Source organism: Lingula anatina, chromosome 2, assembly GCF_051362555.1.
Source record: "Lingula anatina isolate TDL-2025a chromosome 2, LinAna3.0, whole genome shotgun sequence".
NCBI lineage: Eukaryota > Metazoa > Brachiopoda > Lingulata > Lingulida > Lingulidae > Lingula > Lingula anatina.
Window position 1 is genome coordinate 41723213 of NC_141768.1, and position 24273 is coordinate 41747485.

Consider the following 24273-nt stretch of genomic DNA (forward strand, 5'->3'; position numbering starts at 1 on the left):
AAAAAAACAGTCGATTTGATGATATGCTTCGTTTAAACACAATACATCATGGTTAAGAAACCATTTTGACCTCACTGGCATGTTCTCCTGACGATAGCACATAAAATAAATATATACAGTATAGTGATCAATGAATGAACCCATGAGTTATTTTCGTTTTTATACGTTAAGTAAACTTAAAAACCCGTTTTTTTTTGTGTGTGTATGTGTGTGTTTGTGTTTTTCAAGTCTCAAACAATGGCCTTTTTATTATATTGTGGTTTCTAGCACCTTTGTAATTTGCTTGTTATATTGTTAATACGGTCGTTGACCCCGCTGGCAGAGTAAAAAGATTTAACAAGATTTACAAAGGAGACCCAGTCTACATCTAGGACAGACCAATAATCAATAATAATGCTACAAAAATAAACTGTGACGGCACATGTGGCAAGTAGACAGTTTCGAGGCGACCCTGACGATTAGTGTAAACAGTTCCGAGTCCTTGGCAACCACCTGAGAACTTAGGCTCGGGTGGGACTGATTTTTTTCCGAGTTCACTCAAAGTGATAGAAGTTCCGTAAAAGTCCGTGCAGCTCAGTCCAAGCAGAGGACACACGAAGCTTGAACGGGTCCACGGACAGGGTGCGCTGATACTGAACACTGAACCACAATGGGGAACTGTCAACAAGGCAGCGTCGTCTTTACCCATACGTTGTATGTTCACACAGGTGATATCAAAGGTGCCGGGACCGACGCTAATGTCATTGTAGTACTACAAGATGACCAGGGGAACAAATCAGCACCTACGAAGCTCGATCACATCCCAAGAAATGACTTAGAAAGAGGCTCAGTGAATAAATTTAATACCACGGTTAACCCCGCTCTTGGTAAAATTCAACAAATCGAGTTAACAATGGACGCAAAGGGAGTCGCGCCCGATTGGTTTGTGAACTTGATACGAGTTAAAGATCATCGAGTGAATCCACCCGAAACGTATGCATTTCCAATCCACCGCTGGATTAGACCCAAGTGTCATTACACGTTTAACATATATGATTGCATGCTGCCACAATGTGACAAGAATATAGAGCAGAGGAAAAAGGAATTAGAAGAGAAAAAGAAGACGTATGCATTCAGGCCAGAAAAGATAGGTTCTCCGATACAGGTAATGTCATATACATTTACATTACCAAAGAGGTAATCATAATAATAATAATAATAATTTATTAAGATTGCAACCCAGTGGGTTGAAGTTATACATAGAATGTTAAGAACATTATGATGATAATAAAATGTTATTTGCTTGAATGAAACTAAGTTAAAAGACTGCTACTTGAAGGTAAATATATGAATATGCGATTCGTCTTTTAAAGTTGATGATTTATTCTATTGCAAATCATTTTGAGCACGTGGGTTTATTGTTCTTGTATATCTCTTCACCAAAATTTTTTCGCAAATTTTGCAAATGTAGACCATGGACCTGTATGTAACGACCGACCTTAAATTATACTTTTCGTAAAAATGCTCCTTCTCTTATCATTACCTATTCCTGTACTCCACACACATTGCAGTTTCAAATACAATTCAAATTAATCAAAAGTTTTTTTTTTTAATTGTTACTGCAAAATGACGCAAATACTTGTAATACAGTCGTCCGTTACAACGTAAAAGGTAAATTAAGATTTAACTTGAATATAAATTATTTCCGTTATTTCAGTCCATATAGAATATTTTTCTCCTTATTATCTCACGTTCATATTTTTTAATGTATTTCTCGCCCCGAAATATTTCCTATACTAATTTTAACTACCACGCTAAAAAATGCCATCCAAGTTGCCGTATATAAATCAAATTGCCTAATAACATTTTCTTCAGATTGTCACTTTTCCAATCTTTTATTTAGGTAAAGGATTTGCCAGCGGAAGAGGAATTTTCTCGTTCTTACATGGTAAATTCGCTAATCTATTCGATTGTTTGTAAAAAAAATATACCATGCTTTTGCTAAGTTAAACATTTATCATAGATGTATTGTATATGCAGAAACATTCAAAACGTAGTTCACTATATTTATGTAATCATCAAAATTGCTTTAAAGGAAATAACAACAAAAATGCCCTATGGTCTCTAGTTTGTCAGTGTGTGACTGTGGGATGTCTGTCGTTGTCTGAAGTATCTTGTTGACATTGGTTATTGGTTAAAAGGATAAACCCTGTTGATTTTCATTCGGTTCAGGATTGTTGTCTATATGTACATGTAAAAAGTTAACTTGAGGGAAGCCCACTGACTTTTTTGATGTTGTATTATTTTTCATTTTTGATGTAATCACTTTAAATTGCGTGAACTGAAACTAGGTCATGACTTCTCCAACTAATCCAGAACCTATCAGGATTGGCAATAGTGTAGGGGTTTGAAAATCGAAAAATTTACTTCGAAAATACACACGTTCTTCATTAATTTAAGTATCATACTAAAAATATTCATGATATTTATGTTACCTTACATATTTTTTACTACTTTTGACGGTTTCGTCTAGATTTCATCAGATCTAGCCCCCCCTTTTTTATATTACGATTATACATTAAGGAATATATTCGACGGGTGTCATGTTAAAAAATTATTTTGTCGTAATTATGACGTAATATTTTTTTACATGACACCTGTCAGCTTCCATAAAATTGCACTTCAAGATTTTGCACAAAAAAATCGATAACGAACAACCATATTATTTGCGACGCGTGTCATTCACTTTGAACATATTTAGTTTTTAAATAATTTATGACCCATTTTAAGACATGTCTTCACTTCACCCGCCTTTTAAGCTAGGCTGTATTTTTCTTTTCAGTGGGACCTAGTGTCGCGAGGCGCAAAAATTAAAGTCGAGTCTGGGTTGACCAAGATCGCAACACTTTTTGACAAGTGGGAGAATTACGAAGATCTGAAACAGCTGTACTCAGGACCGTTTGCGATAGGAAAACCTGACGTAAGTACCTTTTTGGCTTATTTATTTATTTATTTATTTATTTATTTATTTATTAGAATCCTTGGATTTTAATCTGGTTTCAAAAAAGCTCATTACACGTACCCTGTTGTACTTAATTCACTCTAGTAGAACGCACAGAACAGATTTGATTAGTTATCGTAAACTGAATGTCGTGACCTAGCATTGTTGATAATTATTTCAGGAAGAAATGAAGTACTGGCAAGATGACGAATGGTTTGGTGCCCAACGTTTGGCCGGAGTGAACCCTTTACTTATATCATTGTGTACCAATATCCCAGAGAGGTGAGACAGAGAGGATTTTCATAGACGTGGCTTGTTATATAAAAACATCCTTTCGATAAACTTAGCCAGAGGCGTTAGGAGCAGGCGTATAAGAAGTAATGCCTTCTATGATTTTAAAACTTCATTGGGTAAAGAATGAACGTATTATGGGCGATTTTTATTTTATATTTAGGTTTTTTAAAGTGTTCACTTTTCCATATCTCATATAGGCCTATTTGCGTGAGCTATTTATTATGATTTTTGGTTTTCGTCGTTTGAGCAGTTAGTTTGATGTAGACACCCATGCAGTAATCAAGTTTTAACAAGAACAATCGACCCAAATAATCGTTTATCAAGCATATTTAAGATAAATAATCGGTTGATTTGGCTGTAATATGGACCCACGGGTTTTCATATATAACTAGGTTTGGGGTGACAGAAGAAATGGTGGAGCCATTCCTCGAGGGCTACAGTCTAACACAGGCAATGGAGTCCAAGAGACTTTTCATAGTAGATCTAAAAATTCTGGAAGACATACCGCACACACCGGAAGCTGAGGTATATGTAACGTCTACACAAAGAACATTGCTGCTATTTGGTGTTAATGAGGGTGATGGGCTATATAAACGGAATATTAGGGAAGCACCTGAACCAACACGAGAATTCGCATATATGCACATTGTATCCGTCTTTTACGTAACTGTCATATAAATGCATATACTAATAAATGATGACATTTATGTTTTCCCTTTAACTATTCCCAGGTATGTTCACCTTTGGCGTTGTTCTTTCAAAAAGGAAATGGACGTTTGGTGCCAGTAGCGATTCAGCTGTACCAAGAGAAGGGTCCAAATAACCCGGTTAGTACTTCCACCACAGTCTCTCTCTCTCTCTCTCTCTCTCTCTCTCTCTCTCTCCTTTTATACCATCTTAAATTGGCAGATCAACCATCGACGAACAAGCTAGTTCCCTTAAAACATGTAATTTCAATGTCGAAAGAGAATTCAAAGCCATTTAATAGTAAAGACAATATGTAAGTTTGCATGCATGGATGCATATTATATGTGTTTCTCACGCTTCTCTCTTTAGCAATTGACACAGATGTGTCGTCTGAATGTTGCATGGGTGATTTTTCTTTTCGCAGGTGTTTTTGCCTAGCGACCACCCCGAGACCTGGCTCTTCGCAAAGATGTGGTATAACAATGCTGACGCCACGTACCACCAATCCGTCTCTCATCTTGGTAAGTTACCCGTTTTGCAAACGAATTATATTAATATAAGCCCGAAAATTGGTCTAAACGCAGTACTCTAGTAATAGAGAGGTACATGTGCTGTTAAAAGATGATCGAAATCTAGTCTGATGATCGAAATCTGAAGTCTGCTGGCTTCACTCAGCCTATATTTGTCTACTTTAAGTAACATATTGACTCACCTTTTTTAAGAAAAAGGAAAGGAAACAACCACCAGATTTATCTGCATGGGGGTAGACCTAAGTACTAGTAAATGCTTAGGTGCAATTCTATATACATACGAAACAATCGAAAACACACAGACACGTAAACAAACATTTTGCCATATTTCCTAAATCACCGAATAATTTTGCTGTCCATCTCTCACTTTTTCATTATTATTATTATCATTATAATTATTATTATTATTATTATTATTATTATTATTATTATACTGTTAGGGTTCACGCATCTTTTGATCGAGGGTTTTGCACTTGCAAGCCACAGAAACCTGTCCACCTCGCATCCCGTCTTCAGACTGCTTGGACCTCACTTTCTGGACGTCATGGCAATTAACAAGTGAGATTTTCGAAAATTCAAGGTGTAAATATAAAAAATGACCACACAAAAAAAATGAGACGAGACTTTTCAGCGTTTTGCTTCAAGAAGTAATAGAATAACATCATTTTTATTTATGCAGTTGAGACCAAAGCTAGTTAATTTTTATAATTTGATTTCAATGTTTTTACTTCAGAATCATGGTAGAAAAACATACAAGTACATTTAATTGTTGGTGTATTTAGAATAAACATGAACTAGGTAAATACAGAGTAGGGTTTTATAATCCACAGATTACAGTATTTATAACATACATATAATACCTTTTTTAGGTTGGCGGTTAATTTTCTGGTCGAACCAGGCGGCTGGGTAGATAAAACCATGAGCTGCGGACGGGATGGCATGCTTCAGCTAATTTGGAAAGAGTAAGTCTATCAGTTTCAACTATGTTTCAACTGCAGTCGAAAACAAAAACAAACACATATACATAGAATTAATAATTAATAAAATAATTGGAAAATTTTCAACAACTTTCCCTTTATAACCAAAGTGTCCTATCAAAAAACGTTCTCAGTTAAGGAAATTGATCTGTCCCGAAATAGGAGAAAAGCTGAAAAAAAAGCTCGCTATTTTGTCTACTGTTTTGGATATGGTATACCATGATCATGTATATGTGCTGAAATACCCAGGGGAATCAATTTTATTAATTTTAAGGATTAACTCTCATATTGTGATTTACACGGTATTCTGAAATGAAATATTGTATTTCACAGGTTTGCCAACTGGAGATTGGATGTCAATGGAACACTACCGAACTTTCTGAAGGAACGTGGGGTAAATAAAAAAATGTCTTATATATTTGCTTCATAGCTTCCTAATATATTCACCTTTTCACATGCATACCCCCCCCCCCTCCCCCCGCACACACTCAACAAACACATGTAGATAATGGTACACACACGCACGGGTCGCATCTTTACAATGAATTCACTTTCGATATATTTCATTGATAGTTATCTAACCATCATTTTTCTTTTCCTTTTTGTTGCACAGCTGTTGGATGAAGAAGTCCTTCCAAACTATTACTACCGCGAGGATGCCCTGCCTTTGTATTGGATTATCAAGAAATACGTCAGCACTATAATTAACCATCATTATGGTAGGTCTCAAAACATATGCAATTATGCCATACACTGTTCTTTCCAGAGCATCTATATAAAACAACTGATGAGAACATGTTAATCTTTTTCTAATTCTTCTATTTTTCCTCTAATTCTTTCTAATTTTTCTAATTTATTTTGAGGGGGTGGGGGGAGAGGGGGAAAGGCAGTCACTCCCGAACCTATGGGAACCATTATACAATAAAAATATTTTAAAATGACCAGCTAAAAGGATATTGTAGGATAACCAGCTGTTGCAAAATGTTTTCTCCGTGTTTTTATTTATAGATACGCCACAGAAACTTGCTGATGACTACGAGCTTAAAGACTGGAGACAAGAGTTGGAACTGGAACAAGAGAAGGGAGGAATGGGGGTGAAGGTGCGTCACATGGGTGCTCTTTAACACCTTAAACTTTGTACACGAAGACTTTTTTCATGCAGATTCTCAAACCTCTGCTTCCCTTGAATACCGACTCGGAAGAATTACATTCCGACTCGTGTGTGTGTGTGTGTGTGTGTGTGTGTGTGTGTGTGTGTGGGCGCCCTATTATTTATCCACGGCATTTGTATGGAACAATTTAAAGGACGGTAAATATTCTTCATAAAGAGAATATGGACTTCATGATAAAATGTGAATGGTCAGTATTAATTGATTTTTGGACATTATTTTTAGGGAATACCTGGTGACGGGGTGTTCAGCAGCAATGAAGAACTGATCGTGACCTGCACCTCTGTCATTTTTATCTCCAGTGTGGTGCATGCGTCCGTGAACTTTGGACAGTTCGCGTCGTACGGTTTCCCGCCAAACTACCCGGCCTACTTGAATGGCATGCCGCCGACGGACAAGGTAAGCCTGGGTGAATTTATATTTCGGCGAAAATACATAATTTTAGTTTTTGGAATGTGTATGCTCTGAGTGTGAGCATGTCATGATCAGGAATTAAAATTACAACAGATTTCAAACCTTCCTCGACGAAATGGAAATCCAAAAACGAGTATATTAAGTCCTATGCAAAAATATTGACTACTGTACTGATATTCTTCGATTTTCAAATACAGATCACCAGAAATGCTGTGCGACTTTTTTGTACGATATCAGAGAGAAAAGTTTACATTTAGCTTCTGTCGGTCAGGATAAATCTATCAAACAAATCTTTAATTCAATTTTTCAACAATTCAAACGGGTAAAGCTGGGTTAATATACTCGTATTTTTTCCTGACGCATAAAAGTTCGTAAAAGTTGTTTTGAAATGAGACATAGAATCCAAAGAATGTGTTATTTCTCCTTATATACTTGGCAATCAATATTTTTTTGTAATTTTAATTAAGTAGGCCTAAAGTGATTTTAAAAAGCCAACAAACACATACCAATTCACAGACTCGCTAGTTTAAAATTCTGCAGTAACTTGTGTTTATGCGAATCAAATACAAAAGCATAGCTGTAAATTACAATCTAAAAATTCTTTTTTCAAAGACCGTTCAGTGTTCTTTATTATTACTCTATCGCAACCTTATTCTGAGTTGAGGTAATAATCGATGTTTTTCTTAACAGAATCCGGTGTCTGAGTCAGATATCATGAAAGCCCTGCCAGACAAGTCCCAAACCTTGGAAATTATGGTGATCACAAAACTTCTTTCTGAAAAGGGCACAAACAGTTTGGGGGATTTTGAAGTCCAATATTTGTTCGATCCTGTCTCCGTCGAAGCCGCTGATACGTAAGTGACAATGTTTTCGGTGACGAACATAGAAAAATGAATTGTATTATAATCCTATAGATTTAAAGATGCATACAAAGTCAATTTTTTGTCACAAAAAACAACCAAATGCCAGCATATAGTTTCAAGTAGTATAACTAAGAGAATTACCAAAAGGCATTGTTTAATTTTACCCGAAAATGATGTTTGAACGGATTCTTCTGCTGGCATTCTAAGCTGTATGTCAATGGGGCAGGAAAGTAGGTCACGAAAGTAGGTTAAATTTACAACCAAAAATTTAAAGAAAGGAGCAGTCTAAAGGTCTTTTATGGCTGATCTATTCAGTTTATCCCTTGGCATGTCGAATTTATTTGAGTCATATAAGAATCTAGTAGAAGTGGTTTGCATGTGTTACTGGGAATCCACGCTCCACCGATGCTCGGTTCGTATGTACCTTTAAACACTTTTGGTGCACATTTTTATGTGCCCATTCGTACAATAAAATCACATCCATAACCACGATCGTATGTCATAAACCCTTTTCAAGTATACTGTTTGATGTAAAAATGGCCCAAGAGATAACAATCCATCCTGTTTCATACGTGTCCACTGTGTACCCCTCTCTATTTGTAATTTCAGATTTAGGCTAGAACTGGCGGAACTGGGCAAACAAATCGCAGAAAAAAACAAGAGCCGCTTCCCGTCTTATCCCTACCTGGACCCTACGTTTATTCCAAACTCTATCAGCATATGACCTCGTGATGTAAAATGGATACTTCACTGAATTATGACCGCATTGTTACATAATAGACATACTCAGATGGCATGTCTTTAAGTTTTCCAGCCATTAATGTTTTCTAACTTAAAAAATGCATATTGTATTGGTATTAGATCTTTTCGAACATTATTTCTGTGGTGATTAATATCCTGCCGAATTTACTTTTCCATAATGACTATTTAACTAAATACACAATTACCGGTGGATCCAGAATTTTGCAGAAGGATAAAAAAATTGCCACGCTTAACAAGCAAATGTAAAACAGTAGATGGCATTTTTCCAAGATACATAGGGCAGGCCCGTAGCCAGCAATTTCAAAAGGGGGGTTCTTTTTCTGAAAAAGTGGACCTTTTTCCATATAAACGTCATGTACATAGATCAGATTTTACCCAGAGTGGACCTTTTCCCAGCAAAAGGGGTGGTTCTTTCGAACCCACCGACCCCCCCCCCCCCCCCCCCCCCCCCGGTACGGGCCTGTCATTGTACATTTATAAATATTTTTTGAGCTGTAATTTTGCAGCAAGACATAAAATTGCATTATTTCTATATACCTTTATTTTCCCCTTCCCATCTCCATTAATTACCGGAATAAAGTTATTAGACCTACAACAAATATGGAAAGAGAACCACTTTGCTTGTATAACACGCACTATCGGGTGACTATTGCGATCTCAGCTATCACAATTCAGATCGTGTAGCGATTAACTTCTCAACTGACGCATTACTGTAATATAAGATGTTATAGTGAGGAATAACCACAACAGTCTGGAGCTTTCAAACGTTTATTCGCCGACTCTCTTTTTCGCACAATGTCACAAGTATTTATACTCTATTTTCCAAAGAATTTTCCATTCTCATGTTGCAAACTGCCTTTCAATTTCCTTATTAGGTAATTTCTAATAGCCTTGTTTTCACTTTAAAATATTATTCGAATTACTCATGCTTGGACCTTGTCCATCTCGAGTTTGCATGCGTTTTACAGGTGTTAGAAACGTGCAAATCTATTGAAAAATTAACCAATCAAATCAATCTATACGGGCCTGTCATTGTACATTTATAAATATTTCTTGACTGTAATTTTGCAGCAAGACATAAAATTGCATTATTTCTATATACGTTTATTTTCCCCTTCACATCTCCATTAATTACCGGAATATAGTTATGAGACCTACAACAAATATGGAAAGAGAACCACTTTGCTTGTATAACACGCACTATTGGGTGACTATTGCGATCTCAGCTATCACAATTCAGATCGTGTAGCGATTAACTTCTCAACTGACGCATTACTGTAACACACGATGTTATAGTAAATAATAACGACAACAGTCTGGAGCTTTCAAACGTTTATTCACCGACTCTCTTTTTCGCACAATGTCACAAGTATTTATACTCTATTTTCCAAAGAATTTTCCATTCTCATGTTGCAAACTGCCTTTCAATTTCCTTATTAGGTAATTTCTAATAGACTTGTTTTCACTTTAAAATATTATTCGAATTACTCATGCTTGGACCTTGTCCATCTCGAGTTTGCATGCGTTTTACAGGTGTTAGAAACGTGCAAATCTATTGAAAAATTAACCAATCAAATCAATCTATATGTGACTTTGAAATGTTTCATCCTTTCTTACTTCGAGAACAATCTTTACACTTGTTGACTCTTAAAGAAATTTAACTTGCACTCAATCACTCCCTATCCTTTTACTCTTTTGATTCCGTTTTAATTGTTATCTGTAATTAATAAAAGTGTTAGTCATTTGCTTTTCAACAAAGATATATCACAACTACGGTGTTGGTCTTTTCAGTCAAAACAATGGAGTTAAATATGCATCTATATGGACCACTTGTTTGTTCCTTCCATTTCAAGTCAACACAGAAAAACACAGTCGATTTGATAATATGCTTCGTTTAAACACAAAACATCATGGTTAAGAAACTATTTTGACCTCACTGGCATGGTCTCCTGACGATAGCACATAAAATAAATATATACAGTACAGTGATTAATGAATGAATCCATTAGTTGTTTTCGTTTTTATACGTTTTATTTTTTAAGTAAATTTAAAAACCCGTTTGTGTGTGTGTGTGTGTGTGTGTGCGCGTGTGTTTTTCAAGTTTCAAACAATGGCCATTTTTTATATTGTGGTTTCTAACACCTTTGAAATTTGCTTGTTGTATTGTTAATACAGTAATTGATCCCGCTGGCAGAGTAAAAAGATTGAATAAGATTTACAAAGGAGACCCAACCTACGCATCTAGGACAGACCAATAATAATGCTACAAAAATAAACTGTGACGGCATATGCGACCCTGAGGATTGGTGTAAACAGTTCTGAGTCCTTAAAAACCACCTGACAAGTGATGCTAAGATGAGACTGATTTTTTTCCGAGCTCACTCAAAGTGATTGAAGTTCCATAAAAGTCCATGTTTCTCAGTCCACACAGAGAACTAAATGGACTTCCAGACATATGCATAAATATAGGGCATGGAATCCAAGAAGTTGCACAAACTCTTGGGGAATCCAATTAAAAACTTATTCAAGGCCCCACACACTCAGGAATCCTAGCGTTTAACTGCTGCTGTGTCTTAACACAAAACAAAAATGTTTATTACCCAAGAGCAGTAATTAACATGTGTGTTTTATGTTAAAGAACAATGGGACTTGGACCCTGAGAGTATGGGTCTTGAATGGGTTTTAATTAACTTGACCTGTCTATATTCAAGAATACTACCGAAGGTGTGTTATTAAAGTAATAATAACTCTTCGTTTTGGCCAAAAATTGGATTTTCCTGAAAAAAACGGCAATATTCCCGCACTTACCAATGGTCAACGACCCCATTCCTGCATTCAAAGTTAATCCAGGGTTTTTTTCCTAAACGTACGGTTTTTTGTTAAAATCTCTTAAGAGATTTTAACTGACGGAGCTCTCTCTGACATTGCATAGTCACTGGTGACCTACTTAAAACCGCGGGAAAAGCAGAAAACAACAACACTATATAACAATAATATAAGATTCATGAGATATATTCGTCTTTTTGTTAAAAATGCATTTATATCCACAATGTGTGCCATTCCGAGCTGTTCGTTATCCGACGCACTGTACAAAAACTCGCAACTTAGTCTGCGACTGCACTAGCGTTTGGCGCCATATGTTATTTTGGTCTCGAATGAACGCGAGAATCCGCATGACACACAAACGTCATTGACAACGAATGCCTTGACGACCGGGAAGAAAGTCATCGAAAGCCCTGCTGACAAGCACAGATTTTAGTTTTACTACAATTACGGCCGTTTTAGTGGTAAAATGCAATAGAATATATTTCCATGCGTTGTTTACAATGTATTTCTTGCGGATTTTTGAATCTCAAAGGAAGAGTTATTATTGCTCTAAGTACTGTCTGCTGCTTTCTCTGCATTTCCCCTTCAGTCTTCCTTCCTAACTCAAAGACCGCCTTCAGATTCACACATCGTACTAACTGGGTCCGTCCAACTCTGCAAGGAATCTGACTTTTAAACTGCCATCTATGGAATCAGCTTTATTGTCTGACAAACTACTAATCACCCCACCCCCTAGGGACGGCCACACCCTAAGTCACACTAAAATTCCCCTGTAGCCCACTCATGCACCAAAGACTCATGTTCCTAATTCGAATGGTCTAGGAGGAGATGAAATAAATTACGATAATATATTAGTCAGCCATGTCCCCAGGGACAGTCACACCCCAAGTCACAAAAAAAAACCGATGTGCCTATGCACACCCCGACATTTTAGTTTTCTCAACCTAAAGACCTATGTGTATAAAGCAGAAAATATATACAATTTAAAGATAATAATCAACCACCGCTAGGGACGGCAACGCGTACCCATAGTTACCAAAAATCCGAAGGACACGTGCACATCCCTAATGGCAAGTTTAAATATTCCCAACGTCTCATGTTCCTCACTTTAATGGATAGAGGATAACAGTAAAAACGATATAAAAATATACCCCCCCACCCCCAAAGGACTGCAAAGTCACACTACTAAAGATCTACGGGTAGATAGCAGAAATTACGATGTTAAGATTACAATCAACCACCCTATGGGACAAGAACACCGCGTACTTCAAACCGGTTCAAGGACTTACAAAAAATCTTGGTTGCAAAATGCATTGCAGTTGCAAAATGCGTTCAGTTGCAAAATGCAGCTCTTCAACTGTCATTATGATTGTGAATGGACCCTTAAGTAATTTGAAAAAGAAAAGGGCAGCACACAGCACTAGACAGCTGAGTGCTTGAACGTAGGTCAAGGAATCCAATAAAAAACTGATTGTTGTGTGCTTGGGGGAGAAGACAGAAATTGTGGTATGTATTAAATATAAATCATCCACCCTGGGGCAGGCACCAAATTTAGCCTATTGTGTCGAGGCAACCCGTTCCCATCCCGATTTTCTATCTCTAAATTATTTCAAATTGTTCCAGTTACTTTAAAGAAATTGGTTGCTAAATGCGTTACAGTCGCAGATTGCGTTTTCACGTATTTTTTGGTTGCAAAATGCGGCTTTACAACTATCTTAAGGAATGACTCCCCAGGCTGTAGTGTGCTGTTGTTTATTTACGCTGTTATCTTTCACATTAAAACCAAGTAACAGGGTATCAATTACAAGTGCTGGGGTGAGGTGTAAGCACAAAAGAAATAAGCAATCATAAGCAATATACTTGAGACACAAGGTTACCTAGCAACTTAACTTTTTCAATTCATCAATTTATTCTGAATAAATATCAATCTACAAGCCTGTTGATCTCGCTGATCAACTACGTTAATTAGGCTGCTAAACAACAAGTAGGCCTAACACCCCCCTCCCTTCGAACACCTTATTAACAGGTTTCCAAATGCAGACTGTATGTGCCGCAGATAATACTTTCGGGTCAAATGAGAGCCAGCCAAGGGCACATTTCGGGAACACGTTCGATCACGCCATGATGGACATTCACAGGTGTAGGACCAGAACAGAGCCTTTCAAAAATCAAGGGACAGACGTAAAGCATTACACCTGCGCGTGTCTTTCCTCATGGAAAAATGAGTCTTTTCTGAGTTGGACGCGACTTGATCAAGACGATTGTAATGCACAATTATATACATGTACCTTCTCTGCTTCTTTTTCAACACTATGATCTACTTATTTATCTTAATAATTGATTCCTATTTGTTTATTTATCTATCTTATAATCCAGTTACCTATACGCGTAAATTGTGTTCATATCCTGGTTTACCTGAGCCAGTAGTTTTATGTATCAAGCGGATCTGGGAAGGGAGGGCCCAGGGGGTCTGGACCCCCTTTTCTTCAACGCTGACCATAATCTCCCATAATGTACTGATTTTTAGAAATACTGGATCCTCACCTACATACGCCTGTGTATCCTGTGCATCCAATACAGGTACCACTAAAGAAACCCTTTTCAGTCATACAAGTAAATTAAAACGTACAGTTTACCTATTTTGGATAATATTTACAGTACATAAACATTATATTTCAAAAACGTTCTCTCTCATAACGTTGGGTCAACAACAGATACTTTTTCACCTTTGTCCCATGAAGTCGCAGGCAATATCTTATGTGGAGATGAAGTCGCATTTTATCCTATGAAGTCGATTTGACAGTAAAATCAGAGCATTTATCCCAAGAAGTGGTAATATACCATGAAGTATTTTAACAAATGTTTATTCACCGACTCTCTTTTTCACCAATTTCACAAGTATTTATATTCTATTTTCCAAAGAATTTTCCATTCTCATATTGCAAACTGCCTTTCAATATTTCCTTATTAGGTAATTTCTAATAGACTTGTTTTCAATTTAAAATATTTAAAATATTATTCGAATTACTCATGCTTGGACCTTGTCCATCTCGAGTTTGCATGCGTTTTACACGTGCAAATCTATTGAAAAATTAACCAATCAAATCAAACTATATGTGAATTTGAAATGTTCCATCCTTTCTTACTTCGAAAACAATCTCTACACTTGATGACTCTTAAAGAAATTTAACTTGCACTCAATCACTCCCTATCCTTTTACTCTTTTGATTCCGTTTTAATTGTTATCTGTAATTAATAAAAGTGTTAGTCATTTGCTTTACAACAAAGATATACCACAACTACGGTGTTGGTCTTTTCAGTCAAAATAATGGAGTTAAATATGCATCTATATGGACCACTTGTTTGTTCCTTCCATTTCAAGTCAACACAGAAAAACACAGTCGATTAGATAATATGCTTCGTTTAAACACAAAACATCATGGTTAAGAAACCATTTTGACCTCACTGGCATGGTCTCCTGACAATAGCACATAAAATAAATATATACAGTATAGTGATTAATGAATGAATTCATTAATTGTTTTCGTTTTTATATGTTTTAATTTTTAAGTAAATTTAAAAACCCGTTTGTGTGTGTGTGTGTGTGTGTGTGTGTGCGTGTGCGTGTGTTTTTCAAGTTTCAAACAATGGCCTTTTTATTATATTGTGGTTTCCAGCACCTTTGAAATTTGCTTGTTGTATTGTTAATACAGTAATTGATCCCGCTGGCAGAGTAAAAAGATTGAACAAGATTTACAAAGGAGACCCAACCTACGCATCTAGGACAGACCAATAATAATGCTACAAAAATGAACTGTGACGACACATGTATCAAGTTGACAGTTTCCAGGCGACCCTGATGATTATAGTGTAAACAGTTCCGAGTTCTTGGCAACCAGCTGAGAACTTAGGCTCAGGTGGGACTGATTTTTTCCGAGCTCACTCAAAGTGATTGAAGTTCCATAAAAGTCTGTGTATCTCAGTCACACAGAGGACACTCGACGCTTTGAACCACAATGGGGAACTGTCAGCAAGGCAGTGTCGTCTCTACCCATACCTTTTATGTTCACACAGGAGATATCAAAGGTGCCGGGACCGACGCTAATGTCACTGTAGTACTACAGGATGATCAGGGGAACAAATCAGCACCTACAAAGCTCGATCACATCCCAAGAAATGACTTAGAAAGAGGCTCAGTGAATAAATTTAATTTCGCGGTTAACCCCGCTCTTGGTAAAATTCAACAAATCCAGTTCACAATGGACGCAAAGGGAGTCGCGCCCGATTGGTTTGTGGACTTGATACGAGTTAAAGATCATCGAGTGAATCCACCCGAAACGTATGCATTTCCAATCCACCGCTGGATTAGACCCAAGCGTCATTACACGTTTGAAATATATGATTGCATGCTGCCACAATGTGACAAGAATATAGATCAGAGGAAAGAGGAATTGGAAGAGAAAAAGAAGGCGTATGCATTCAACCAAGAAAATATAGGTTCTCCGGTACAGGTAACGTCATATACAATTACATTACCAAAGAGATAATAATAATAATAATAATAATAATAATAATAATAATAATAATAATAATTTATTAAGATTGCTACCCAGTGGGTTGAAGTTATACATAGAATGTTAAGAACATTATGATGATAATAAAATGTTATTTGCTTGAATGAAACTAAGTTAAAAGACTGCTACTTGAAGGTAAATATATGAATATGCGATTCGTCTTTTAAAGTTGATGATTTATTCTATTGCAAATCATTTTGAGCACGTGGGTTTATTGTTCTTGTATATCTCTTCACCAAAATTTTTTCACAAATTTTGCAAATGTAGACCATGGACCTGTATGTAACGACCGACCTTAAATTATACTTTTCGTAAAAATGCTCCTTCTCTTATCATTACCTATTCCTGTACTCCACACACATTGCAGTTTCAAATACAATTCAAATTAATCAAAAGTTTTTTTTTTAATTGTTACTGCAAAATGACGCAAATACTTGTAATACAGTCGTCCGTTACAACGTAAAAGGTAAATTAAGATTTAACTTGAATATAAATTATTTCCGTTATTTCAGTCCATATAGAATATTTTTCTCCTTATTATCTCACGTTCATATTTTTTAATGTATTTCTCGCCCCGAAATATTTCCTATACTAATTTTAACTACCACGCTAAAAAATGCCATCCAAGTTGCCGTATATAAATCAAATTGCCTAATAACATTTTCTTCAGATTGTCACTTTTCCAATCTTTTATTTAGGTAAAGGATTTGCCAGCGGAAGAGGAATTTTCTCGTTCTTACATGGTAAATTCGCTAATCTATTCGATTGTTTGTAAAAAAAATATACCATGCTTTTGCTAAGTTAAACATTTATCATAGATGTATTGTATATGCAGAAACATTCAAAACGTAGTTCACTATATTTATGTAATCATCAAAATTGCTTTAAAGGAAATAACAACAAAAATGCCCTATGGTCTCTAGTTTGTCAGTGTGTGACTGTGGGATGTCTGTCGTTGTCTGAAGTATCTTGTTGACATTGGTTATTGGTTAAAAGGATAAACCCTGTTGATTTTCATTCGGTTCAGGATTGTTGTCTATATGTACATGTAAAAAGTTGAAATTAACTTGAGGGAAGCCCACTGACTTTTTTGATGTTGTATTATTTTTCATTTTTGATGTAATCACTTTAAATTGCGTGAACTGAAACTAGGTCATGACTTCTCCAACTAATCCAGAACCTATCAGGATTGGCAATAGTGTAGGGGTTTGAAAATCGAAAAATTTACTTCGAAAATACACACGTTCTTCATTAATTTAAGTATCATACTAAAAATATTCATGATATTTATGTTACCTTACATATTTTTTACTACTTTTGACGGTTTCGTCTAGATTTCATCAGATCTAGCCCCCCCCTTTTTTATATTACGATTATACATTAAGGAATATATTCGACGGGTGTCATGTTAAAAAATTATTTTGTCGTAATTATGACGTAATATTTTTTTACATGACACCTGTCAGCTTCCATAAAATTGCACTTCAAGATTTTGCACAAAAAAATCGATAACGAACAACCATATTATTAGCGACGCGTGTCATTCACTTTGAACATATTTAGTTTTTAAATAATTTATGACCCATTTTAAGACATGTCTTCACTTCACCCGCCTTTTAAGCTAGGCTGTATTTTTCTTTTCAGTGGGACCTAGTGTCGCGAGGCGCAAAAATTAAAGTCGAGTCTGGGTTGACCAAGATCGCAACACTTTTTGACAAGTGGGAGAATTACGAAGATCTGAAACAGCTGTATTCAGGACCGTTTGCGATAGGAAAACCTGACGTAAGTACCTTTTTGGCTTATTTATTTATTTATTTATTTATTAGAATCCTTGGATTTTAATCTGGTTTCAAAAAAGCTCATTACACGTACCCTGTTGTACTTAATTCACTCTAGTAGAACGCACAGAACAGATTTGATTAGTTATCGTAAACTGAATGTCGTGACCTAGCATTGTTGATAATTATTTCAGGAAGAAATGAAGTACTGGCAAGATGACGAATGGTTTGGTGCCCAACGTTTGGCCGGAGTGAACCCTTTACTTATATCATTGTGTACCAATATCCCAGAGAGGTGAGACAGAGAGGATTTTCATAGACGTGGCTTGTTATATAAAAACATCCTTTCGATAAACTTAGCCAGAGGCGTTAGGAGCAGGCGTATAAGAAGTAATGCCTTCTATGATTTTAAAACTTCATTGGGTAAAGAATTAACGTATTATGGGCGATTTTTATTTTATATTTAGGTTTTTTAAAGTGTTCACTTTTCCATATCTCATATAGGCCTATTTGCGTGAGCTATTTATTATGATTTCTGGTTTTCGTCGTTTGAGCAGTTAGTTTGATGTAGACACCCATGCAGTAATCAAGTTTTAACAAGAACAATCGACCCAAATAATCGTTTATCAAGCATATTTAAGATAAATAATCGGTTGATTTGGCTGTAATATGGACCCACGGGTTTTCATATATAACTAGGTTTGGGGTGACAGAAGAAATGGTGGAGCCATTCCTCGAGGGCTACAGTCTAACACAGGCAATGGAGTCCAAGAGACTTTTCATAGTAGATCTAAAAATTCTGGAAGACATACCGCACACACCGGAAGCTGAGGTATATGTAACGTCTACACTAATGAACATTGCTGCTATTTGGTGTTAATGAGGGTGATGGGCTATATAAACGGAATATTAGGGAAGCACCTGAACCAACACGAGAATTCGCATATATGCACATTGTATCCGTCTTTTACGTAACTGTGATATAAATGCATATACTAATAAATGATGACATTTATGTTTTCCCTTTAACTATTCCCAGGTATGTTCACCTTTGGCGTTGTTCTTTCAAAAAGGAAATGGACGTTTGGTGCCAGTAGCGATTCAGCTGTACCAAGAGAAGGGTCCAAATAACCCGGTTAGTACTTCCACCACAGTCTCTCTCTCTCTCTCTCTCTCTCTCTCTCTCTCTCTCCTTTTATACCATCTTAAATTGGCAGATCAACCATCGACGAACAAGCTAGTTCCCTTAAAACATGTAATTTCAATGTCGAAAGAGAATTCAAAGCCATTTAATAGTAAAGACAATATGTAAGTTTGCATGCATGGATGCATATTATATGTGTTTCTCACGCTTCTCTCTTTAGCAATTGACACAGATGTGTCGTCTGAATGTTGCATGGGTGATTTTTCTTTTCGCAGGTGTTTTTGCCTAGCGACCACCCCGAGACCTGGCTCTTCGCAAAGATGTGGTATAACAATGCTGACGCCACCTACCACCAATCCGTCTCTCATCTTGGTAAGTTACCCGTTTTGCAAACGAATTATATTAATATAAGCCCGAAAATTGGTCTAAACGCAGTACTCTAGTAATAGAGAGGTACATGTGGTGTTAAAAGATGATCGAAATCTAGTCAAAGTCTGCTGGCTTCACTCAGCCTATATTTGTCTACTTTAAGTAACATATTGACTCACCTTTTTTAAGAAAAAGGAAAGGAAACAACCACCAGATTTATCTGCATGGGGGTAGACCTAAGTACTAGTAAATGCTTAGGTGCAATTCTATATACATACGAAACAATCGAAAACACACAGACACGTAAACAAACATTTGCCATATTTCCTAAATCACCAAATAATTTTGCTGTCCATCTCTCACTTTTTCATTATTATAATTATCATTATAATTATCATTATTATTATTATTATTATTATTATTATTATTATTATACTGTTAGGATTCACGCATCTTTTGATCGAGGGTTTTGCACTTGCAAGCCACAGAAACCTGTCCACCTCGCATCCCGTCTTCAGACTGCTTGGACCTCACTTTCTGGACGTCATGGCAATTAACAAGTGAGATTTTCGAAAATACAAGGTGTAAATATAAAAAATGACCACACAAAAAAAAATGAGACGAGACTTCTCAGCGTTTTGCTTCAAGAAGTAATAGAATAACATCATTTTTATTTATGCAGTTGAGACCAAAAGCTAGTTAATTTTTATAATTTGATTTGAATGTTTTTACTTCAGAATCATGGTAGAAAAACATAAAAGTACATTTAATTGTTGGTGTATTTCGAATAAACATGAACTAGGTAAATACAGAGTAGGGTTTTATAATCCACAGATTACAGTATTTATAACATACATATAATACCTTATTTAGGTTGGCGGTTAATTTTCTGGTCGAACCAGGCGGCTGGGTAGATAAAACCATGAGCTGCGGACGGGATGGCATGCTTCAGCTAATTTGGAAAGAGTAAGTCTATCAGTTTCAACTATGTTTCAACTGCAGTCGAAAACAAAAACAAGAACTCCATGTTCTATACCCATAATGTGGGTTGGAACACATATAAATGTGTAGAATTAATAATAAATAAAAAAACTGGAAATTTTCAACAACTTTCCCTTTATAACCAAAGTGTCTTATCAAAAACCGTTGAAAAATTACGATCAATAAGTTCTTTTTCGAGCTCCCAGTGAAGGAAATTGATCTGTCCCGAAATAGGAAAAAAGCTGGAAAAAAAAGCTCACTATTTTGTCTACTGTTTTGGATATGGTATGCCGTGATCATGTATATGTGCTGAAATACCCAGGGGAATCAATTTTATTAATTTTAAGGATTAACTCTCATATTATGATTTTCACGGTATTCTGAAATGAAATATTGTATTTCACAGGTTTGCCAACTGGAGATTGGATGTCAATGGAACACTACCGAACTTTCTGAAGGAACGTGGGGTAAATAAAAAATGTCTTATATATTTGCTTCATAGCTTCCTAATATATTGACCTTTGACCAGTTACACGCATATGCATACCCCCCTCTCCACGCACACACTCAACAAACACATGTAGATAATGGTGCACGCACGCACGGGTCGCATCTTTACAATGAATTCACTTTCGATATATTTCATTGATAGTTATCTAACCATCATGTTTCTTTTCCTTTTTGTTGCACAGCTGTTGGATGAAGAAGTCCTTCCAAACTATTACTACCGCGAGGATGCCCTGCCTTTGTATTGGATTATCAAGAAATACGTCAGCACTATAATTAACCATCATTATGGTAGGTCTCAAAACATATGCAATTATGCCATACACTGTTCTTTCCAGAGCATCTATATAAAACAACTGACGAGAACATGTTAATCTTTTTCTAATTCTTTTATTTTTCCTCTAATTCTTTCTAATTTTTCTAATTTATTTTGAGGGGGTGGGGGAACGGGGGAAAGGCAGTCACTCCCGAATCTATGGGGACCATAATACAATAAAAATATTTTAAAATGACCAGCTAAAAGGATATTGTAGGATAACCAGCTGTTGCAAAATGTTTTCTCCGTGTTTTTATTTATAGATACGCCACAGAAAATTGCTGATGACTACGAGCTTAAAGACTGGAGACAAGAGTTGGAACTGGAACAAGAGAAGGGAGGAATGGGGGTGAAGGTGCGTCACAAGGGTGCTCTTTAACACCTTAAACTTTGTACACGAAGACTTTTTTCATGCAGATTCTCAAACCTCTGCTTCCCTTGAATACCGACTCGGAAGAATTACATTCCGACTAGTGTGTGTGTGTGTGTGTGTGTGTGTGTGTGTGTGTTTGAGTGAGTCCGCCCGATTTTTTATCCACGGCATAAGGTGTCATTTGTTTAAAACAATTTAAAGGACGATAAATATTCTTCATAACGAGATAATGGACTTCATAATGAAATTCGAATGGTCAGTATTAATTGATTTTTGGACATTATTTTTAGGGAATACCTGGTGACGGGGTGTTCAGCAGCAATGAAGAACTGATCGTGACCTGCACCTCTGTCATTTTTATCTCCAGTGTGGTGCATGCGTCCGTGAACTTTGGACAGTTCGCGTCGTACGGTTTCCCGCCAAACTACCCGGCCTACTTGAATGGCATGCCGCCGACGGACAAGGTAAGCCTGGGTGAATTTATATTTCGGCGAAAATACATAATTTTAGTTTTTGGAATGTGTATGCTCTGAGTGTGAGCATGTCATGATCAGGAATTAAAATTACAACAGATTTCAAACCTTCCTCGACGAGATGGAAATCCAAAAACGAGTATATTAAGTCCTATGCAAAAATATTGACTACTGTACTGATATTCTTCGATTTTCAAATACAGATCACCAGAAATGCTGTGCGACTTTTTTGTACGATATCAGAGAGAAAAGTTTACATTTAGCTTCTGTCGGTCAGGATAAATCTATCAAACAAATCTTTAATTCAATTTTTCAACAATTCAAACGGGTAAAGCTGGGTTAATATACTCGTATTTTTTCCTGACGCATAAAAGTTCGTAAAAGTTGTTTTGAAATGAGACATAGAATCCAAAGAATGTGTTATTTCTCCTTATATACTTGGCAATCAATATTTTTTTGTAATTTTAATTAAGTAGGCCTAAAGTGATTTTAAAAAGCCAACAAACACATACCAATTCACAGACTCGCTAGTTTAAAATTCTGCAGTAACTTGTGTTTATGCGAATCAAATACAAAAGCATAGCTGTAAATTACAATCTAAAAATTCTTTTTTCAAAGACCGTTCAGTGTTCTTTATTATTACTCTATCGCAACCTTATTCTGAGTTGAGGTAATAATCGATGTTTTTCTTAACAGAATCCGGTGTCTGAGTCAGATATCATGAAAGCCCTGCCAGACAAGTCCCAAACCTTGGAAATTATGGTGATCACAAAACTTCTTTCTGAAAAGGGCACAAACAGTTTGGGGGATTTTGAAGTCCAATATTTGTTCGATCCTGTCTCCGTCGAAGCCGCTGATACGTAAGTGACAATGTTTTCGGTGACGAACATAGAAAAATGAATTGTATTATAATCCTATAGATTTAAAGATGCATACAAAGTCAATTTTTTGTCACAAAAAACAACCAAATGCCAGCATATAGTTTCAAGTAGTATAACTAAGAGAATTACCAAAAGGCATTGTTTAATTTTACCCGAAAATGATGTTTGAACGGATTCTTCTGCTGGCATTCTAAGCTGTATGTCAATGGGGCAGGAAAGTAGGTCACGAAAGTAGGTTAAATTTACAACCAAAAATTTAAAGAAAGGAGCAGTCTAAAGGTCTTTTATGGCTGATCTATTCAGTTTATCCCTTGGCATGTCGAATTTATTTGAGTCATATAAGAATCTAGTAGAAGTGGTTTGCATGTGTTACTGGGAATCCACGCTCCACCGATGCTCGGTTCGTATGTACCTTTAAACACTTTTGGTGCACATTTTTATGTGCCCATTCGTACAATATAATCACATCCATAACCACGATCGTATGTCATTAACCCTTTTCAAGTATACTGTTTGATGTAAAAATGGCCCAAGAGATAACAATCCATCCTGTTTCATACGTGTCCACTGTGTACCCCTCTCTATTTGTAATTTCAGATTTAGGCTAGAACTGGCGGAGCTGGGCAAACAAATCGCAGAAAAAAACAAGAGCCGCTTCCCGTCTTATCTCTACCTGGACCCTACGTTTATTCCAAACTCTATCAGCATATGACCCTGTGATGTAAAATGGATACTTCACTGAATTATGGCCGCATTGTTACATAATAGACATACTCAGATGGCATGTCTTTAAGTTTTCCATCCATTAATGGTTTCTTGCTTAAAGAATGCATATTGTATTGATACTAGGTCTTTTCGAACATTATTTCTGTGGTGATTACTATACTGCCGTATATAATTTTTCATAATGACTATTTAACTTAATACACAATTACCGGTGGATCCAGAATTTTGCACAAGGATAAAAAATTGCCACGCTTAACAAGCAAATGTAAAACAGTAGATGGCATTTTTTCCATTCCACCCTCCGGGAGATGCTTCCGTCTTGCTCTACACCCTTTAGGACCATCATCCGACTGAAAAAAATCTATTGCAAAAATTCAAATCGAGAAAAATAGAAAATGCATGTCTTTAACCTAAAGATTTTTTTATTCTTTTTTTAATTTCAATCTATTCGTGACATTCACCACATATATCAAATTGCATTTTGTGTAAGATACTTATCATTTTATTTTATCACTCAGACTTGAATGACTTTTCACCAAAAACCAATATACCGGGAAGAGTGGCAATTGAGGTCACAGGCTCATAAAAATATTTAGTGCACAGATAACAAACTATGTTTGATTATTTTAGGGTCCTACATGAACAAGTT

The 24273-nt window shown here is 36.2% G+C and overlaps 2 protein-coding genes across 5 annotated transcripts; both read left to right on the forward strand.

Moving 5' to 3' along the window:
• The first annotated feature begins 415 nt into the window (after positions 1–415).
• Positions 416–10643, forward strand: LOC147763704 (allene oxide synthase-lipoxygenase protein-like). 3 transcript variants are annotated; one of them, XR_015332770.1, is made up of 15 exons: positions 416–1144; positions 1883–1927; positions 2822–2959; positions 3162–3262; positions 3667–3799; positions 4006–4101; positions 4386–4482; positions 4932–5049; positions 5361–5453; positions 5802–5862; positions 6082–6187; positions 6477–6568; positions 6940–7036; positions 7742–7905; positions 8524–8678. XR_015332770.1 is itself a non-coding variant. In XM_087003867.1 (15 exons), the coding sequence occupies exons 1-15, from the start codon at positions 650–652 to the stop codon at positions 8636–8638; spliced, it is 2028 nt and encodes a 675-aa protein (XP_086859993.1). In that variant the 5' UTR covers positions 417–649; the 3' UTR covers positions 8639–10643. The 3 variants fall into 3 exon arrangements, 2 of the variants coding, with proteins under 2 accessions (XP_086859994.1, XP_086859993.1); XM_087003867.1 differs by having other exon boundaries at positions 417–1144; positions 6863–7036; positions 8524–10643; XM_087003868.1 differs by lacking the exon at positions 8524–8678 and having other exon boundaries at positions 7742–8489.
• Positions 10644–15403: 4760 nt separating this feature from the next.
• Positions 15404–24031, forward strand: LOC106166490 (allene oxide synthase-lipoxygenase protein). Of its 2 annotated transcripts, XM_013545066.3 has the most exons (15): positions 15404–16013; positions 16775–16819; positions 17721–17858; positions 18049–18149; positions 18554–18686; positions 18894–18989; positions 19274–19370; positions 19810–19927; positions 20241–20333; positions 20755–20815; positions 21041–21146; positions 21435–21526; positions 21835–22008; positions 22714–22877; positions 23496–24031. In XM_013545066.3, the coding sequence occupies exons 1-15, from the start codon at positions 15519–15521 to the stop codon at positions 23608–23610; spliced, it is 2028 nt and encodes a 675-aa protein (XP_013400520.2). In that variant the 5' UTR covers positions 15404–15518; the 3' UTR covers positions 23611–24031. The 2 variants fall into 2 exon arrangements, with proteins under 2 accessions (XP_013400520.2, XP_086859995.1); XM_087003869.1 differs by lacking the exon at positions 16775–16819.
• Positions 24032–24273: the final 242 nt, after the last annotated feature.